Source organism: Dasypus novemcinctus, chromosome 1 (assembly GCF_030445035.2).
Source record: "Dasypus novemcinctus isolate mDasNov1 chromosome 1, mDasNov1.1.hap2, whole genome shotgun sequence".
NCBI lineage: Eukaryota > Metazoa > Chordata > Mammalia > Cingulata > Dasypodidae > Dasypus > Dasypus novemcinctus.
This window is the reverse complement of record NC_080673.1, coordinates 53,247,243-53,267,334: the sequence shown is the minus strand read 5'-3', so window position 1 is coordinate 53,267,334 and position 20,092 is coordinate 53,247,243. Positions and strand designations below refer to the sequence as shown.

Sequence of the window (20,092 nt, the reverse complement as noted above, 5' to 3'; positions counted from 1 at the left end):
AGCATAAGCTCCTTGCAGAGGAACTGCATGTTTCTTTGTATCTGCAGTGGAACGCCCAGAAATTGGATTTTTTACAAGACTAAAGAGTCTGGCAGGATGCCTGACACGTAGTAACGGTTCAATAACTGCTTGGTAAAATTTAAGTGTTCAGGAGCGCGGTGGAGTGCGGATCGCCCCCGCGGCAGGCTTCAGGCCTGCGGCCGTGCAGACCCGGGCCTGGCGTCACCGCTGTGTCCTGGCTGGACGAGATGCCAACACGTCCTGACAACGATGAAGGCCTTAACGGGCCTCGAAGGCGAGCGGAGCCCTCAGGAGGTCAGTCTTCCTCCTACCCCACCTTGCTCGATATTGGAAGAGAGGAATAATAGCAGAGCATGCCACGTCTGGCCAGTAAGTGCCGACCACTCTTTGGGAAGATTTACTGGCCGTTTACAGAAGGCTGTGTATATAATATTAAAAAGCTGCTGTCAACTTTCCCCCAACGTTTGAAAGAAAACTTTTGCTACCTCTAGGCTTCCTAGATGTAAAGAAGTCCCCCACATATGACAGCGTTAGAAAGTTACGCATCTTGTAATGCCTATTTGTTTAAAAAAATAATCTTAGAAAAATGTCTTCTGGAAATGCCTCTAGAATTGACACCAGGAGCAACATACATCCATGCTTGTTCTGTGGATTAGAGGACATGGAGCAGAATGCCAGAAGAGGAAAAGAAGGTTCTATGCCAGGCTGGTCACATTTAGAAGATATTTTCATATTATAACCATTGTTTTGTGTGTGCATTTTATTCCTCCCTACTCTTTGTATAGTTCACCATGCTGACTATTTTTTAAAAATATTTCTTCTTCTTCCATGCTCTAAAGTGCCTGGCATACATTAAAAGTAAAGTAAAGGACAAATGAGTTTATATGACTATGAGTCTCCAAAAAAGAGTCGAGAGGGGTCATGTTTATTCATGCCTCAGCAGGGTCCCAGAGACAGCCGAAGTAGACAGAAGCCCAGGTACTGGTTCTCCTGAGGGCTACAGAGACCCACAAGTTCTATGGTCATGGCAGATGGCTCTGGAGTTCAGGGTCATGTCAGTTGGCCCCACTTTGGAGTCTGTGTTCCTGAGTGTCATGGAGTTGGACTTAGATATGACCTTTTTACACATGCCTGTTCTGTCACTTTTACCAGACCTGTGGTTGGCACTGGGGTTCATGTACACTCAGGTGACTTGAATCTCTGGACTGTCCATGTGACAGCCAGGCCCTGAGCCTCAGCAGACTTGCAACTCCTACTGTCTGGTTTATTGGACTTACCCCGGCCAGCCGGCAGGGAGGTGAAGGTCAACCACCACACCAGGGAGCCGAGAGTACCTACAGCTGCAAGCAGGAGAATTACATCCATCATCCATGTAGAATCTAGGCCTCCTCTTGATATAGAGGTGGAGTGGACATAACCATCCCAGGGTCCACAGGGTGGAGGAATAGAGTATGGATTGGAGTGGACTTGCTGATATCCTATTATGGAACTATTGTGATTAGTAATGGAAGATGTCGTAGTGTTGATGTGGAGAAGGTGGCCATGGTGGCTGCTGAGGGTAGGGAGAGGGAAGAAGAGACATGATGTGGGGGCATTTTCAGGACTTGGAGTTGTCCTGGGTGGTACTGCAGGGACAGATGCTGGACATTTTACGTCCTGCCATGGCCCACTGGGTAGACTGGGGGAGAGTGTAAACTGCAGTGTAAACTACCATCCATGTGGTGCAGCGGTGATCCAAAATGTATAAATGCAATGTATGTGCCACGATGATGAAAGAGGTTGTTAATGTGGGAGGAGTGGAGTGAGGTGGGCCAGGGGTATATGGGGACCTCATATTTTTTTAATGTAACATTTAAAAATAAATAAATAAGGAAAGAAAAAATAAAGGTAGTAGCAGAACATATTTTTAAAATATCTTTTTGTTAAAATTCGTATGAAATATTGTGGGGGTTTTTAAGAACGGCCAAACCACCTCTGTGAGTAGTACACATTTTGTGCACTGGTTTGGGGGATAAGGGATTAGGAAGTGCAAAGGGCTCTATGCCAGTGTGTTTATAACAAGGCAAGATTAATCACTGTCCCTATGTTTGTACATTTAGTTTTTTGCTTTGCCATGTATATAGTGTATATAATTTACATCTAGTCTTCTAGACATTAAAGAGATGTCAGTGTACGACAAAAATAGAGTGAGTAAACTAAAAAATTTTGTGTTAAAATCACTGGAAAAGATTGTCTTCTGAAAATTTGAACAATATAGCCTACAGGGTTGGTGGAGGGGGGATAAAAGGGAAGGATTTTAGACCAGAATGTTCATAAAGAGACTTTAAGATTATAGCTGTTGTCCAAGAGACTTGAATCTCTGGGCTGTCCATGTGCCAGCTGGGCCCTGAGCCTCACTGGAGTTGCAGCACCTACTCTCTACTTCATTGGACTCACCCAGGACAACTAAAAAGGAGGTAAGGATGGACAATCACCACACCAAGGAACCGAGAGAGTCTACAACTACAGGCAAGAGAGTCCCATCCATCAGTCATATGGGATGGAAGCCCCCTCTCAATTAGAGGTGGAGTGGACATCAACATCCCAGAATCCTCAGGACTGGGGAATAAAATAGACTTCCTGGTATTCTACTATAGACTTATTGTGATTCTAGCAATGGAAGAAATTATATCATTGATGTGGGTATGGTGGCCACTGGAGTTACTGAAGGCAGGGAGAGGGAAAAAGAGGTGTAATATGGGGGCATTTTTGGGACTTGGAATTGTCCTGAATTACATGCAAAGACAGATAGAGAACATTATACATCCTGCCATAATCTACAGGATGGCGTGGGAGAGAGTGTAAACTATAATCCATGCTTAGTGGTAATGCTCCAAAATGTGTTCATCAATTGCAATGAATGTACCACACTAATGAAAGAAGTGTTAATGTGGGAAAAGTGAGGGTTGTGGGGAGTGGGGCATATGGGAATGCCCTATATTTTTTTATGTAACATTTTATGTAATCTAGGTATCTTTTAAAAATAATAATAAGTAAAAAAAATTAAAGTGTTCAAAAGACTACCAGAAGTAGTCCATAACTGACGATTTTAGCTTGTGTTCCATAGTTCCAGGAGGCTCGTTGCCATCCCTAACACCAGCCAATGGTCTCGGGTTCCTTGTTAGGGTGCTCATGTTTGCCAAAACACCCTTAGGACAGGTTTTCTGAGTGTAAGACAAGCTCGCTTTCTTGAGATATGGAGATAGTCTCAGGTACAAATGACATGCCTAGTACTTGCTGATGCACAGACCAGAGAATTCAGCTATGCCCAGGAGAGACACGGCTTCAGCAACCTCTGGATCTGGTACTTCTGCACAACCAGCCCTGGTCCTCCCCAAAGTGTGCCTCCTCTTTCTACCATCATGGCCCTTTCCATGATCTTGCTACTCCGCTCCTGTTTGGTTACCCCAGAATCCTGGTCCTTCTTTTTCTACCACTCTGTGAAACATGTCCAGTCCTGCACAGTCCTTAAAAACCTGGGGTGGTCTTGATCAACAACAATAAACTACAATAAGACACCAACTCGCACCCACAAGGATGGCTATTTTTTTAAAATTGAAAATAAAGTATTGGTAAGGCTGTGGAGAAATAGGAACCCTCATACATTGTCGGTGGGAATGTAAAATGGTGCCACCATTGTGGAAAAGATTTTGCTGATTTCTTAAAAATTTAGACATGGAATTACCATACAACTGGGCAACCCAGTAATTCCACTCCTAGATATATAACAAAAAGCAAAACCAAACCACAACAACAAAAGCCTGAGGTTGTTTTGATCTCAGTTGGACCATTGTATTTTTTCCTTTATGAACCAAAGAGGTTATCCTATGGATAACCAATTACATTGAGCAGTTAGCGGCAGGTGCTTACCAGGGATGAGTAAAACATTAATAACAGGACACACGGGTGGGAGCGCTGTTGTCCCGGATTGGTAATGCTGCTGCTTCACCAAGCTCCTCCCCAGCTAGCAATGAAGGCTCGAGAGCTGAGTGCAGTAATCTCTCTGGGCCTTGATTCTTCATTAGATGCGTGCAAGGGCTGTAGTACATTGGTAACTGATCACTAACTTATCTATGAATTCAACAGACACGTGAGGAACACCTTCCACGGAAGAGGCATGTTAACAGACACTTGTAAAACAAAAATATATAAAACGATGGTGCCTTCCAGACGCTCAAAGGCAAGTGGGAATATTAGAGAGACCACTCCTAGCTCACATGTTCTCTGATTCTAAGGTCTCTTAGTGCTTCAATCAGATTGTAACATTTATTCTTTTATTCAATATACTATCTTTGCATGCTAAGAACAGCTATGTTTCGTTTGAATAATAAAGAGACCATACACAGGAAGCCACCCAAATAGAGATCATAATATAAATTGCTACCTGCAAAAAAGGCATCTTTTAGTTTCTTTTTCTGTCAATTGCTACATTTTACCCATGTTGTTGATAATGACAGTTATGACACAATATTTTCTCAAAAGAAAAAAATTATACATTGCCATATTTACTAACACAATACTTTCTTATTAAAGATCAAGGTTGGTAAGGGCTGAATTATGAAAGGGAAAACACAGACATTTAAAGTATTATGCTTTTCTTTTAACATTCCAATAGACTTATTCTTATGTTAGCTACATATTATGTCTTTTAAAGAGTGCTTTATAGTTCAAATAGGAAATTACAATTTACAATAATTTCAGGCAGAATTTAAACTCGATTAATATTATTCTGATGCGTATTATAATGTAACAGCATATTTTGTTAGGTCCAAAAAAACAGGTAGAATTTATATGGAGTGGGGAAGAGCAAAAATATCAAATTAGTCAGAAAAGTATGCATAGTTTTCATATTAACTATTCCAGTTTTGAACTCTCAGCTACACCTTCCTCGTTATGCATATTGAGACACATACTGCCCTGTAACAATTTAACAGGAAAATCAAGAACTAACTGAACTATTAAAGTGAACTCTTTTTTCCCTTGAAAGTACATGAACTAACTTTGAAACTCACCTTGAAAAGAGCATAGAGTTCTTCTAGCTCATCAATGGTAAAGGAAGTTTCTGTCACAATGGTTCGCACCTAAAAAAATAATAAACACAAAGAATTCACAAACCCAAAAAATGTCCTACTGGAAATGTTCCTGACTTTCTCCCTTTAAATAGTTTTCAGTTCTGTCAAGAAAGAATTTATGAGGCAGTAAGAGTGGAAGAAAGGATGGGGAAAGAAGGCTCCCTGCTACTTCTCCAGGGCTTACCACATTCCGTTTCGTAGTATCCTCAAGAGTCTGGATCACCTTCAGTCTCTGTTTGAATCTCATCTGCTCGATCAAATCTGCTCGAATAGTTCCGAATTTCTGGAAAGAAGCCATATAGGTTGTGGTGGTTTGAAACTGTATGTACACCAGAAAAGTGTGTTCTTAAATTTAATCTATTCTTGTTCTTAAATTTAATCTAATCTATTCTTTACAATAGGCTCACATCCCTTTTGATGAGGTTGCTTTTGAAGAGGTTGCTTCTGTTAGGAAGGTGGGCCTGCCTCAGTCAGGAAGGGTTTTAATCCTATTTCTGGGGTCCTTTCTAAGCAGAGTGAAATCCAGACAGAAAGAGAAGAGCCACCAGAATGTGCCAGAACCCAGAAGAGAAGGGAGAGACCAGGAGACGTGTCCACGCACCCTCCCTTGTGACAGAGGCGCCAAGGGGCCCTGGCAGCCAGCCCCAGCATGTCGGTCTTCGGGAAGAGAGCATTGCCTTGATGGCCCTTGATTTGGACTCTGTCTTAGCCTCAAAACCGTAAGCTAATACATTCCCATGTTTAAGCTGACCCATCGCATGGTATTTGCTTGAGTAACATGGTAAATTAAAATACTGGTGTTCTGAAAAATCTGCTGAATTGATGGAGACACAATTCTGACACCTATGAGAAATGACCTGTCACATGATAAGAATTGAGACTACGCTTTCATTTAGTGTTTCAAAGTCACTTAATGATCATAAATAATTATGGAAATTTTCATGCATCTTAGCAGTTGAACTAAATTTTGAAAGGCAATTGGCCCTTCCTCAAATCAATGATTCATTGAGAAGAAAAAGGGGCTAAATAAGACTGTAAAGGTAATTTGTGTGTGCGTGTGTGTGTGGAAAGATTTTAAAGGAAGATTTTCTTGGCAAGATAAGAGGAAGTATTTAAGGCCAAGGATCCCACTGAGAGGCTGGAAGGATGGCTTGTGTGAGGCTCCCTTCTCCTGATTTCTAGTTCAATAGCATTTGTTCTTTTGGTCCAGAGATCAGTATTGTTTACCTCTGCATGGCAGACACTTTGGGCTAACTACCCTGTCAAAATCTACAGTGTTTAAATACAGTCTAAATGTTTGTTGAACTAAATTTCAAAAGCCAAACTAGCCTGAAGATGGAGGAAGGCTATGTAAGTTATTTCTTAGTGATGCAAAAGAAACTCTGCTTATACATCGTATGAAGCAACACATGGAAGCAATAGCTACAATTGTTAAAATACTTTTATAAGATAAAGGCAAAGTTCATAGACAATATCAAGTGCTGGCAAGGATGTGGAACAACCAGAACTCTCATATTCTGCTGACAGGAATATCAGTTGTAACAACCACTTTGGAAATCTGTCTAGCAGATGGCTAATTTGATGCTGTATGTACCCCCAGAAAGGTATGTTCTTAATCCTGTGGGTGTGGACACATTTTAAGTAGGATCTTTTGGTGAGGAGGATCTTATGTTAAGACGTGACCCACCTCATTTAGGGTGGGTCTTAATCCTCTTACGGGAGTCCTTTATAACAGAATGGAATTCAAAGAAAAAAAGAAAAAGTCAAAAAGCAAGAAGCTGAAAGCAAGGAAACTGGAAGAGAAGTGCTGCCATGCACGTTGCCATGTGGCAGAGGAGCCCAGGATCCCTGGCAGCTGGTCTTCGGGGAAAGCCTCACCTGATGATGCCTTGATTTTTCTGTTTTGAAACAGTAAGCTTGTAAGCTAACAAATACCCATTGTAAAAGCCAACCCATTTCTAGTATATTGCTTTCAGCAGCATAACAGACTGGAACAGGCAGCATCTATCTCATAGGAACAGATTTATACCTGTGATCCAGAAATTCTACTCCTAAGTATACACACAAAAGAAAAGCATGTGTATTCTTACAGACAATCATGTAATAGAATATTCGTAGCAACACCATTACCCCAAAGTGAGTAACTACCCAAATGCTCATTAATAGTATATAAACAAACATATATAATATATATATAAACATATATAAATCTTCATATAGATACACAATGTAATACTATGCAACAATAAAAGTGAACACTATGGATAAATCCCACAACATAAGATTGAGCAAAATAAATCAAAATAAAAAAAGTATATCCTGTATAGTTTCATTTACATTAAAACAAAAAACAGGCAAAACTAGTCTGTGGTGTTAAAAGTCATGAAAATTGCTAATCCTGGTAGGATGGACAGTGACAGGAAGGGGGTACAAGGAATGCTTCTGGGTGGTGATGTTCTTGTGATCTGGATACTGGCTATAGGGGTGTGTTAAATGGAAGGGTGAAAAGGAGAGCCTTGTGCATTTTACATTTCATGAACATCTGCTCCCTAATCAGAACTGGATCCTACTTTGGGTCAGGCAGGACCCATCCCTCAGGCCTCTGGGACTAGCCCAGACAGGATAAAATGGCCCTTCCATCTGGAGCTAAAAGGGAAACTGAGGACTCCAAGTTCCTGCCTGGCTATTTTTGGATGATTTCTAAAAGAAAGTGGGCAATGAGAATGACTTGGGTTTTGGCCTCTCTCTTTCTCCATCTCTCTGTTTTTCTTCTTTCAGAGGGACTTTGACAGAGTGAAATGCTAAAAATGGGCAAGGAAAGTTGACTCACTAGATCCTGGAGCCAGTGTTTCTTATCACCCAAAACAAGGGCAAAGGCCTGGATATAATACCTTCTTCTCTCAGGCACTGCACCTTTCAGTTCCAAGAAAATAACTAATTTACTAATGTAATAACAATACTTTGTCCAGTAAACAGAATTTAGTGGTGAGGGTGGGGGAGCCTAAAATTGCTTTAATTTTTGAAAATCTCCCCTTCCTTAAACAACAAACAACATTATCCATTCTCATCTGCTTCTCTTTTCCAACTCAATTTTTATTTGGATGTTACTGTGGGCTATTTCTCATTTTCCAATCTAATTTCTGATGTTCTCTTTATAAGCTGAGAGGCAATTTTCAATGCAGGTAGTATTTCCTCTTTGCTGCTTTGTTCCCCTGTTACTGATAGCAACTAACAAGTATGTCTGCAGCCCTTTTTTTTTTCACCTTCTCCCACTCTGTCTGCAGATGTTCCCTTCCTCTCCCCCAGAGAATTGGGACAAAGAGCAAGTGGCTCAGATAAAGGCAGGAGGTAGAGATGAGTCTGTTTCAATTTCCAAATCCATCATCTCTGGCCTCTCCTTCCCCCACCATCATTCACAAATGGAAGAAGAGCTCCCCGCCCCACCCCCCCAAGCTGGGCAGCCTCTCTGTGATTTCCTTTGTCCTTCAAATCTTTCCCTTAGGTTGCTGGGAAGACAGGTGGGTCGATAACAGATGAAGATTAAAAAAAAAAAAAAGACTTTAAGGGCTGAGCTCATTAATCTCAATAGGCTCCTTCTTTCTAAATCCTCCAAAGAGGACTTTAAATATTTAAATGCTACAATTCTTCAAAAATAAAAAAAAAAAAGGTCTCAGTTTAGGCCATAATAACATGCATGGAATCATCCGAATGAGTCAGCCCACCACAGGGAAATTTTCTGAAAAGAAGCATTGTTTCTGAGCTCCAAGGTCCAGGGTTTGTTTGTTTATTGGTAAGACTAAGTCATCTAAATTAAGCTCAAAATGCCTCTTAAATGCTCCTTAATTTGCAGGAACTTATTCTCCAGGTATACAGTACAGGCTTCACTACTGATAACCAAAGGACTGAGTACCATTCACATCGGAGAGTCCTTACATTTATCAGAAAAACCCCAAATACCTAAAGCATGCTCTGCCTTGGAAGTGTGGGCAGGGAGAGAGAGGCGGAGTCGGAAGGAATGTGCGTTTATGCCGTAAACTTATAGGAGGCAGAGCCCGAGACACAGCAGACGGATGTTCCAATACAGCTACAAGGCATTTCCACAGTCCACTCCACCTCCTCTGGCAGTGGCGGTGTCTGTATGAGTGGACGTGTGTCTTGCATGGGGAGGAGACGGTCGAAAGGAGGCCAAGGAGGGGAGAGGAAGAAGAAGACAGGGCGGAGGATGGGAAGTCGGTGTGAGGGCTTTGCTCGTGGGAGTTCCATGTTTGCTGAAGGGGCTGTCCTTTCTAGGACAAAAAGCCTCAACTAATGACAATATTCCTAGCCATGGGACACCCTCAGAACTCTGTCAGAAAGCATTTTATAACCTAAATTGAGGCTCTTTAAGGTACTCGCATCTTTTAGGCCTTTGCTGAGCATAAAAAGCCAGAGGAGCTGTTGTCACATAAGGTAAATATGAAGCTACAACCACGTATTTGTCAGCTTCAGTGCAAAATACCCCATATGAATTGACAGAATGTTAGCTGTCGCCTGATAGACAGACCTGGGTTTTAAACCCCAACTCCAACATGCTGAGTAAACCTGGGCAAGTTAGCTTCTCTGAGCTACTTTTCTTCTATCTGTAAAAGGGTCATAAAAATGTAACCACTCTCAGGCTTGTGATAATTATATCGAATAAGACATGAAAAATTCTGAGCCTGATATTATTTTTGCCTAAAATTTACTTTAAAAGTTGTTGTAAAGCAGAGATCATGCACAGGCAGCCAATAGGCTGGGCAGCCCATGGCCCAGCAAGAATTTCAAAAATTTTTCTTGAATAAAAATAATTCAAATAAAAATCAGACGTCCTGGCAAACAGACCACCTATGCTAGCAGGTCAGTGCTCTGTACCTTAAGGTCCTCCCTGCCCCACTGTCAGGCCCATGCCCACTTGTCCTTTGCCTTGTGTCATATAAATCTATGGCTGATGTAGAGAATTTTCTGTAAACATGCACCATTTAATGGTAAGTAGGGCCTCCATAAAGGAGACACACTTTTGACAGCTGGGCATGGTAGAAAGAGCCCAGTTTCATACCCAGGTATAGAGGCGAGTCACATTTCACTGAAACTGATAAGCTTCAGCTTCCTCAGCAGCAAAATGAGGAAAATAATTCTCACCTCTTGGCTTGGTGCAAGAATTTTATGCACTAAGTGTGTAAAGCTACTAGTATGGTAGCTGTAATTATTCCTAGTATTATTGAGAAAAGAAGGAGAAGAGAAGGAGAAAGGCACATACCTGTAAACTGGGCAAAACTTGCTAATGAAATAATTAAGCTTCCAATAACAAATGACAATACCTAAATTACAGATTCACTTTTTTTTTTTTGGAGCAATTAATGAACTTTTACAATTTAAACTTGAAAATCAAAGCTCTTAATTAGCAAAAAAAAAAAATATTATGCCTCAAATACCCATATCTGTTAGAGATACTAAATGAAGGATTTTACAAAATAGTATGCTGTCTGGGATTAGATGAAACAAAGACTGGGAAAATGTTGTAATTGTTGGAACTGGGTGAATGTGTTCATAGAAATGCATTATATTATCCTTTTGTCTTACAATTTCTGTAAATTAAAAAGAATAAAGAAAGAAAAAAGTTGATAGTTTTTTTGAGCATAGGAAATAAGGAGTTAAGGTATAAAATGTAGAGAGTCCTATTTGGAATGATGGAATGATTTGGTAATGGATGGTAGCACAATACTGTGAATGTAGTTAACAGCACTGAAACACAGATACCTGAATGTGGTTAAAAAGGGAAATATTAGGTTATATATGGTAATTGAGTAAAAATTTTAAAAATCTCTGAAATTGCACAATACAGTGAGCCCTAAGTGAAACCACGGACAATTAGTTAATAGTACAATCATAAACTGTAACAAATATACCACACCAATGCAAGGTGTTCATAATAGGGTGGTATACAGGAATCCTTTATTTTATGCATGGTGGTTCTGTAAATCCGCAACTTCTCTAGTAAAAAAATTTAAAAAAACAAAACAGAACAAAAAACCCATAAAACAAACACACTGATTAGTAGATACTAGATATTTATATATTTTTAAAAAGTGCATACCACGTGTTGATAATGCATTCCCAGGGCCTGGTATGATAACTGACATATGATAGGTACTTGCAAGATATTTAAGATTTATTGAATAACTAAAAAGACAAATATCACTTCTTGCATCTCTTGGGTCTTCCCCACTGACACAACTGTAGTATCTTTTCTGCTAGACACTATTCTTTCAGTTTTCTCCCTCTCCAATGTATTCAATGCTGAGGGAGTAGAAACTATTGTTCTGGAAGAAAAGCTCCCCTCAGTTTCCAGTAACTGTTGGTGTGCCTTGCAAATCAATTAGTGGTTTCAAGACGCCCCACTAATCAGTTTCTATTTGACCAATTGACCTCGGATCCATATGCACATCCATTCTGCCCAGACAAAGCCCCCTGCCCTGGTTTTCATACCAGGGAGCTCTTTTTTGGATCCTGACTCTGCCACTTTCTAGTTGTGTGACTTTGAACAATTCACTCAGCCCCTCTCAATGTACTTTTCACCTTAAAATGGGTTGACATTTACTTGGCAGGCTTGTCTGCAGCACCCAACACCCTGAGCCACATGTGGCAGGTTCTCAATGATCAGAAGCTCTCATTGTCGTTGCTAAAAAGACCGCGGAATCCTCGCAACTGCTTGTCCTGCACCAACCACTCTTTGCATCTGATCAGCCAGGTCCTTTCCCTACGTAACACCTGTCAGACGAAACCCACCTGACTGGGTCAACTCACTCATGAAGAAACCCCATGACGGTTGTGTGCCTGCTCTAGGCTGCTTATCAGGGTGCACCTGTACCTTCTGGAAGGGTCATCTCTGTCTGTGAGTCTGTCTTTAAGGCTGGGGCTTTGTCTGCCCAACCTGCAGTGCCTCACAGACAGGAACCCCAGAAAAGAAAACTGTAGTCTCAAAATGCCTGTACAAGTCCTATCAGCAGGGGTTTGAGAGAACGTAAAAGAAGAGAGATTTCCCTCCACAAGGCATTTATGACTCATCTCCACTCAGCAGGCGAAATCTGATCATATCAGGCCAACCTCCATCAGCCTGGGGAGCCCTTGACCAGTTCTCAAAAACTGAATGTTCTTTCAGTATTCTTACCTGCTTTGCCATTTCACAGTTTTGTGGCAAACTGCAGAAAGTAGAAATGTTGTATGCCTCAGGACATACAACATTCCGTCCTAACCAGGTTATAATCTGCTGCAGCAATTGGAGGCCCCATTTTGCATTGAGGGCAGTGACTCTCACTGGGCACCAGAATCACTAGGGGATCTTTAAAAATATATTTATTCTTGGCCTCAAGCCGAGACTCAGATTTAATTGGTCTGGAATGGACCCTGGGAATTTGTATTTTTAAAAGTTTTGCAGGTGATTTTAATGCACAGGCAGGATTGAGAACTTCCAATTTTGAATGGTCAGGAGGGGTAAAAAAATGATAAGTAAGAGTGTGTGATGTTATCTCTAAGTTGATCTGTAAGGCAGTGGAGAGCCATTGGGGATTATGAATAGGGTGGTGACACGTAAGCAGTTACTCATGCACTGAAAGACCAGGTAATGTAGCCATTGTTAGAAATAAAAGGCGCTGTCTTCCCCAGCAGAAGGCAACTACTGCCGGGTCCTGCCATAGGAAGCCTGGCCACTGTTAAGGACAGGCCAGACAGGATTTAAATGGAAACCAGCCCTTGATCTTGTCTCCAGTCTCTTCTCTCTTTAAAAAGGGGCTAAGTACTAACCACTGGATAATGCTAGGTTATCTCATATCAAGATTAAAGCCTGAGTCCACATACTAAGCTTTATTATTTTGGTCCAGAATACTCTTAACAATAAAGGTTTCAGGATATACTTTGAGAAAACACCCCCACAGGAATAGTAATTATTATTATCTATAATGACACGGGCTTTTTTTCTGGAAGAAAAATAATCCAAAATTTCTGATAATGTGCTATTCAAAAGTCTTGGGGGTAATGAATAGAAAAAAAAGCATTATTTAAGTAAGCAGTTTTGAAGAAAGTCAAGTGAAACAGCCATTCTCAATCTCTACTGGTGAAAATATAAATTGGGACAAGCTTTATGGAAATTAGCCAATGTGTCAGGAGTTTGGAAAGAATTCATACTGTTTGGCTTACTGCTGTAAATCAGAGGGTTCTTAATAACCTTAAAAAAAACAGTATTCTTGTGGGAATGTGTTGGTGCGGGTGTGATAATTTAATAATACACAGTATAGTGTGGACTTAGTAAGGGGTCTGCAGTTTTCACCTGACTAGCAAAGGGGTCCGTGGAACAAAAAAGATTAGGAGCCCCTGCTGTAAAGAAAATAATCAGAGATGTCATGTCTGTGTACAAGTTTAGTGCAGAATTCCATATAGTACTGAAAATTTGTAAGCAACTTAAAGGGACCAGTTAAATAAATGATCAATTGTGGTAATGCTTTAAAGGAGAATATTAAGAATCCATTAAAATCTTGCCTTCAAATAATATTTAATATTATTTGCTCATGAAATATGCTCATGAAAAATGGCATATTACAAAGCATTATTTAGTAGGTCCTTATTTTTTTAAAAATTTATTGCAATGTATCACTCATACATAAACATACATAAACAATAAGTCTATAATAGTTGTGAACTTACAAACCAAACATATATAACATCAAACAAACATACATAACATCTTACCCTACCACCACTAACTTGCATTGTTTTTAAACGTTTTTAACTAATAATTAAAGAGCATTGTCAAAATATTACTACTAAACAAAGTAGTTTTCCCCTAACCAAACTGATTGTTATTATCTTTATATCATTTATATATGAACATACAAAAACAATTAAGTGTATAGTAAAAGTTGTGAACTTACAAAGCAAACATGCGTAACATCATACAGGGGTCGCATACATCAACCCTCCACCAACACTTCACATTGTCATGAGACATTTGTTACAAACTATGAAAGAACACTGTCAAAATCTTACTACTAATCATAGTCCTTATCTTACATTTAGTGTGTTTTTCCCCCAACCCACCCTATTATTATTTTTTAAGTATATTTTTTATTACAGAAGTTGTAAACTTATAAAACAATCATGCATATGTGCAGAATTCCCAAACAACACCCCTCCATCAACACACCACAATGTGATATGTCATTTACCACAGATAATATTATCTGATTGTTACCATGTCCATAGTGTACATTTGGCTCACATGTTCCATACTGCCTCAGTATCAACATAGTACATCTTTTGCATAGATGCAAGAATATTATATTATTACTACTAGCCACCGTCCATAGGTCACTCCAGCTGTATTTTTCCCATGCTTCTCCACATTCCCATCACTCTGCAGTAGTGATATACATTTGCTCTAGCTAACACAGGACACTCTTGCATCTGTACCATCAACCACAGTTCTCACCCACCTCTTGGTTTACTGTGCTATCCAGTTCCTAGATTATTCTCAAGCATTCTATCAATTGGCATTTACATAACTAGACTACCATTTTCAGTCACATCCCTATTTATAAACTAGCCGTTACTCACTGTGTGTTACCATCCACTCAACACATTTCCACAATTTTACAGTAAAGCTAATTAAAACTTCTACATACATTAAACATCAGTAGTCCACTCAGTCCTTCTCTTATTTCCTTTAAGAATCCACCACCTACCACCAGGTCTTGAAGATATTTTCCAATAATTTCTTCTATAAGTTTTATGGTTCTTGCTTTTATTTTTAGTTTTTTAATCCATTTTGAGTTAATTTTTGGGAAAGGTGTGAGACAGGGGTCCTCATTCCTTCTTTCAGCTATGGATGTCCAATTCTTTCAGCACCATTTGTTGAATGGATTGTTTTGCCTGAGCTGTTTGAGTTTGACAGGCTAGTCAAAAATCACTTGACCTTTCCTGTGATGGTCTGTTTCTGAACCATAAATTTGGTTCCATTGGTCTACTGTGTCTGTCTCTAGGCCAGTACCATGTTGTTTTTACCACTATAGGTAGGTATTATGATTTAAAGTCTGGAGATGAGGGTTCACTTTTCCTTTTATGATGTTTCTGACTATTCAGGACTCCTTACCCTTCCAAATAAATTTAATGATCGTGTTTTCAATTTTTTCTTTAATGCTGGTGGAATTTTTATTGGGGCTGCATTAAATCTGTATATCAATTTGAGTAGAATTGATATCTTAATGATATTTAGTCTTCCAATCCACGAGCATAGAATGTTCTTCCAGTTATTTAGGGCTTATTTGATTTGTTTTAACATTAAGTTGCAGTTTTCTGAATACAAGTGCTTTACATCATTGGTTAAGTTTATTTTCTGACTGTTTGAGTTTTATCTGTCATATTTTCGTGACTCTTTTGACACTTTTAGTTACCTTTATTGATAGAATCTTCATTTCTAGACTCTCTTCCAGGCCTCTCCTGTCTTTTCTTTTCAGGCTCTAGCACACCCTTTAGTATTTCCTGAAATTCTGGTCTCTTGCTTAGAAATTCTCTCGGTTTCTGTTTATCTGTGAATATTCTAATTTCACCCTCACTTTTGAAAGACAGTCTTGCTGGATATAAGATTCTTGGCTGGAAGTTTTTCTCTTGTAGTATCTAAAATATCTCAGACCACTGTCTTCTTGTCTCCATGGTTTCTGGTGAGAAATCAGTACTTAATCCTACTGGATACCCATTATATGTTATGCATTGCTTTTCTCTTGCTGTTCTCAGAATTCTCTCTGTCATTGGCCTTTGACATTCTGATGAGTATGTGTCTTGCAGTTGGTCTATTTGGATTTGTTCGGATGAGAGTACGTTGTGCTTCTTGGACAGGGATATCTATGTCCTTCAATAGGGTTGGGGAATTTTCTAACATTATTTCTTTAAATATTCTTTCTGCCCCCTTTCCCTTCTCGTCTCCTTCTGGGACACCCATGACATGTATGTTTGCATGTCTTTTGCTGTCATCTAATTCTCTGAGAACTTGTTCAATTTTTTTCCATTCTTTTCTTCATCTATTCTGTTGTATGTTCACTTTCAGAGGTCATTTCTTCAAGCGCACCAATCCTTTCTTCTGCCTCCTCAAATCTGCTATTATATGATTCCAATATTTTTTCAGTTTCATTGATTGCACCTTTCATTCCCATAAGATCTGCTATTTTTCTATGTACGCTTTCAAATTCTTCTTTGTGCTCATTCAATGTCTTCTTAATATTCTTAATCTCTTTAGCCATCTCATTGAATTTATTAAGGAGATTTGTTTGAACATCTGTAATTAGTTGTTTCAACTCCTTTATGTCAACTGGAGGCATATCTTCTTCCTTTAACTGGACCATAGCTTCCTGTTTCTTGGTGTGGATTGTAATTTTTTGTTGGTGTCTTTGCATCTAACTTTCTAGAGTATTTTTTCTGGGTGCAGTTTTTCTCTTTAGTTTAGGGCTTCCTATCCTTTCTCCCTTACTGGTCGTGCAGTAGGAGCCAAGCATGTAGTTGGCGCTGTAGGCTGTGGAGGTTCAAGCTGCCCTCATTGCACCAGGGACCAATGAAGCTTCTTTCAGCTTTCTCCTTTGCCAGGAGTAGGGACAGAGTCACAGCTGTGTAGAATAATCCATGTGCAGGCCTAGACTGTAGCTGCCCAGAGAGACTGATGAAGCTTCACATCCCTTTCTCCCCTGGCTGGTGCAGGGATGGAGCTGCAGGTGTGGGCAGCAATCTATGCAGTGCCGGTCCAAGATGACTGCAGTTGCCCTGGTAGTCTTCAGATTTTCAATCTATGGCAGCCAAAGTTCCCTGCAGTTACGTCTATATGCTCATGCAGGGCTCCTCAGCCTCCTCCCCGCCAGAGGTGGGGCTGAAGCCTAGGCAGGTGGCAGGTTGATCTGCGTGAAAGAAACTGGTTCCTGTCGACACAGAGTTTCAGTCAGTCTGGCTTCCCCTCAGCCTGGGGGCAGAGTCAGAATGGCGGCTACTGGTGTCTTTCTGACTTGGGCTGGTTCACACTCCCTGTTCCCAGGGTTATCTCTTAGCCAGCCAAGTCTACCAATCAGTAGCCAAAATCAGCAGCCAACCATCTCCTCCTCCCCTGGTTCTGGGAAATGGAGCTTCCAATTCCCATCACAGAACAGCTCCTGGGGCAGCTTGTGCCACCAGAATAGGATACTGGCCTCTGGCCTTGGCTGGTAATTTCCCAGAGAGACTAGCGCAGGTCCCCACAGCTTCCTCCCTGCTGGAGATGGCCCTGGGGCCTAGGCTAGATCTGGATGAGAAGAAGCTGGTCTCCACCAGACTGGGATTTTCAGTCCACCTCACTTCCCCTCATGCCAGGCACTGAGTTAAGATGGCATCTCCTGGCCTCTTTCTACTTGGACAGGCTCAAGCTTTAGCTGTTTTCAGGATTATTCTGTAGCCCACTGATTTTCCTCATTATAGTTGAAATTGGTGCCCAACCATCTCTTTCTCCCCCATTTTGGGGAAGTGGAGCTTTCGATTCCAGCCATGGAACAGCTCCTGAGGCAGCTTGTGCCTCCAGTGGAGGATGGGCACTGGCCTCTGCGGCGTGGAGAGCTCTACTTACGAGTCTTCTCTGTGGATGGGCAGTCTCCTCCTTCCACTTCTGCAAGGATGTTGCAGGATTCTCTTCTGGCCTCCTGGAGCCCCCAAACAGGTGCTTCAGAGCTCTGGGTGTGTGCTACCTGCCCTGTAGCAGGAGCTGACTCTAGGAGCTCTTCCTCTGCCACCATCTTAGTAGGTTCTTATTTTTAGGTGTATATTGCATACAGAAAAATATATTTGAGGGAAATATGGTGAAATGTTCACTTACAATTGATTTTGTCTTCATATTTTTCTAGTTTCTACATTTTCTACAATGAACATTTATTGCCTTTATCTTTCTGAAACATGTCTAAAAATGCTTTGCTTTCAATATACATGGAATCTAAATGGAAATTTAAAAACATAATAAGTCACCAGTCTGTCTCCCATTGTGAGTTAAGGAAAACATTTCTGACAGGGATTCTGGAGCCATACCATTTATTTTAAGGCACTGACTGAAATTTTTATGCTGAGAGACTTTTTTCTGACCTCACCCCATCCCTCACCATTTCTTCCTTATCCGGGTTGTTGCTAACTGGAATAGTGACAACCACCAGTCAGTCACAAAACGCCTATAGAGGCACGGTGTGCTCAGCAGAATAGTCATTTATCTCTTTCTTAATGATCATTTCTTTATTATTATTTTTTTGTGTGTGATCATTTCTTTAAAGGTTTGCTGAACCAAGAATCAGGAAATGAAGAAACCGTAAGATGTTCTGGCTTCTAAGTCCATGAGGCCCAAGTCACCAAATGCTATGGGGCAACCAGCACTGTAGTTCTTTCACCCCTAGAAGCTATTATGGTCCAGAAAGCACAGCTCCACCCTCCCTCCAGGCCAAGCCATTCTAGAGGGATGCTGGGATGCTGCTTTGGCTCTAGGATGGGACAGGGTGTTCTTTGAGTGTCCTAGACTTGGGAGGACTGGCTTGGCTACTTCAGAGAAGGACAGGAAAAGGATTGTTTTTTGCAGGTCAATCACACTATGCCTGCTTTCAATAACCCCTCCTCAGTCACCCAGAGTTAAATCTTGCTAGTACTAGATCAGGCTTCAGAGGGTGCCCAGCAAAGACTTAGAAGCCAGAACTGATATGCTAGGTCCCATTTAGTGTACATGTCTGATTTCCAAACCAGGAGTCTAAAGCTGCCACCTGATAAGAAAAGGTGTCAGGAGGTAGGAGCAGAGCTAACCACAGTGAGTTCTCCCAATGTAAGAGGAAGAAGGTACACTCCTGGGAGAGCTATTTTCCTGGATTAGCAACAGAAGTATGTGGCACACATCCAGGACTCAGCGTATTCTACAACTCAGCAGGAAACAAGACCCACCTCGTAGGAAGTTCTGATGAGTCTGAAGATGTCCACCTCAGGGTAAGGCTCCACGTCATCACTCAGCAGGGAGTGGAGGTGAGGAATGGGGGGCAGCGTGCTGTCTTTATTGGTCACACTGTCTAAATACCTGGAAGGAGAAGTGATTAAGAATCATGGGAAGAATAATCTGGGATTCTCCATTACAGTTTTCCATCCATTTTCTGGAAAGGTTTTATTGCTAACGTTTTTGCAATTCTGAAATTTTCTCTGCTTTTAATCCAAAGACTAGACTTTCCCTTAAGAACAGAATGAAATTTACTTAACTTCTGGAGAAAAAAGATTATGAAAATAAGAGAGAAAAGGGCATTATGATTCCCATCAAACAAATTAAGTGAAGGATCAGGACACCAAGGAGAAACATGGCTGGAAATAGAGAGACAAGAACACCAGAGGCGGTTTTCAGGTAGGCTTACCTGCCCAAAACGGTCATGGCCTCCCCGTCATCTTTGCAGTTCAACAGCTTGTCCACATTTGCATCCAACACAGCCAGGGCCAGCTGGAATATCACTTTGATTCCTTCATAGAAGAAACAGTCGACAACCACAACTGCACTCTCAAAGGGCATGACGCTGAGAAAAAGCGTGAGGAACCATGACAGGGAGATGGTGGAAATTACGCCCAGGTCCTGCATGCAGTCATACAGCTGTGGGACATGGTCCCGGGCCAGTTCCTCGAAGACGCCCTGGTCCACCAGTGCACCTGTATCGGGGTGGACACCAAAGGGCAAAGGTTAACAGACTAGCCTTCTTACCAATGAACTCATTCGAATGGTTAGATTATGATAATCCACGTCACAACTATTTTTCTCCTGAGGAACAGAAGTCTCGTTCCTTTCTATTGACTGCACTGCCAGGCATCAGACTATGTTACCAGACCAAGGCATCAGCGCTGCCACCCAGCTCTGTCACTGGATTAGTTCTGACAGCATCTTCTCT

At 41.0% G+C, this 20,092-nt stretch overlaps 1 protein-coding gene across 1 annotated transcript in view; it reads right to left on the bottom strand.

The window, feature by feature from the left end:
* Window positions 1–20,092, bottom strand: part of TBC1D9 (TBC1 domain family member 9) — a 124,375-nt gene that overhangs the window by 13,512 nt on the left and 90,771 nt on the right. Inside the window, exons 12-15 of the mRNA XM_004471937.5 lie at window positions 19,571–19,856; window positions 19,116–19,245; window positions 5,317–5,415; window positions 5,073–5,141 (exon numbers count right to left, since the gene is read on the bottom strand). Coding sequence (XP_004471994.1) covers window positions 5,073–5,141; window positions 5,317–5,415; window positions 19,116–19,245; window positions 19,571–19,856 — 584 coding nt within the window. The remainder of the gene's footprint in view (window positions 1–5,072; window positions 5,142–5,316; window positions 5,416–19,115; window positions 19,246–19,570; window positions 19,857–20,092) is intronic.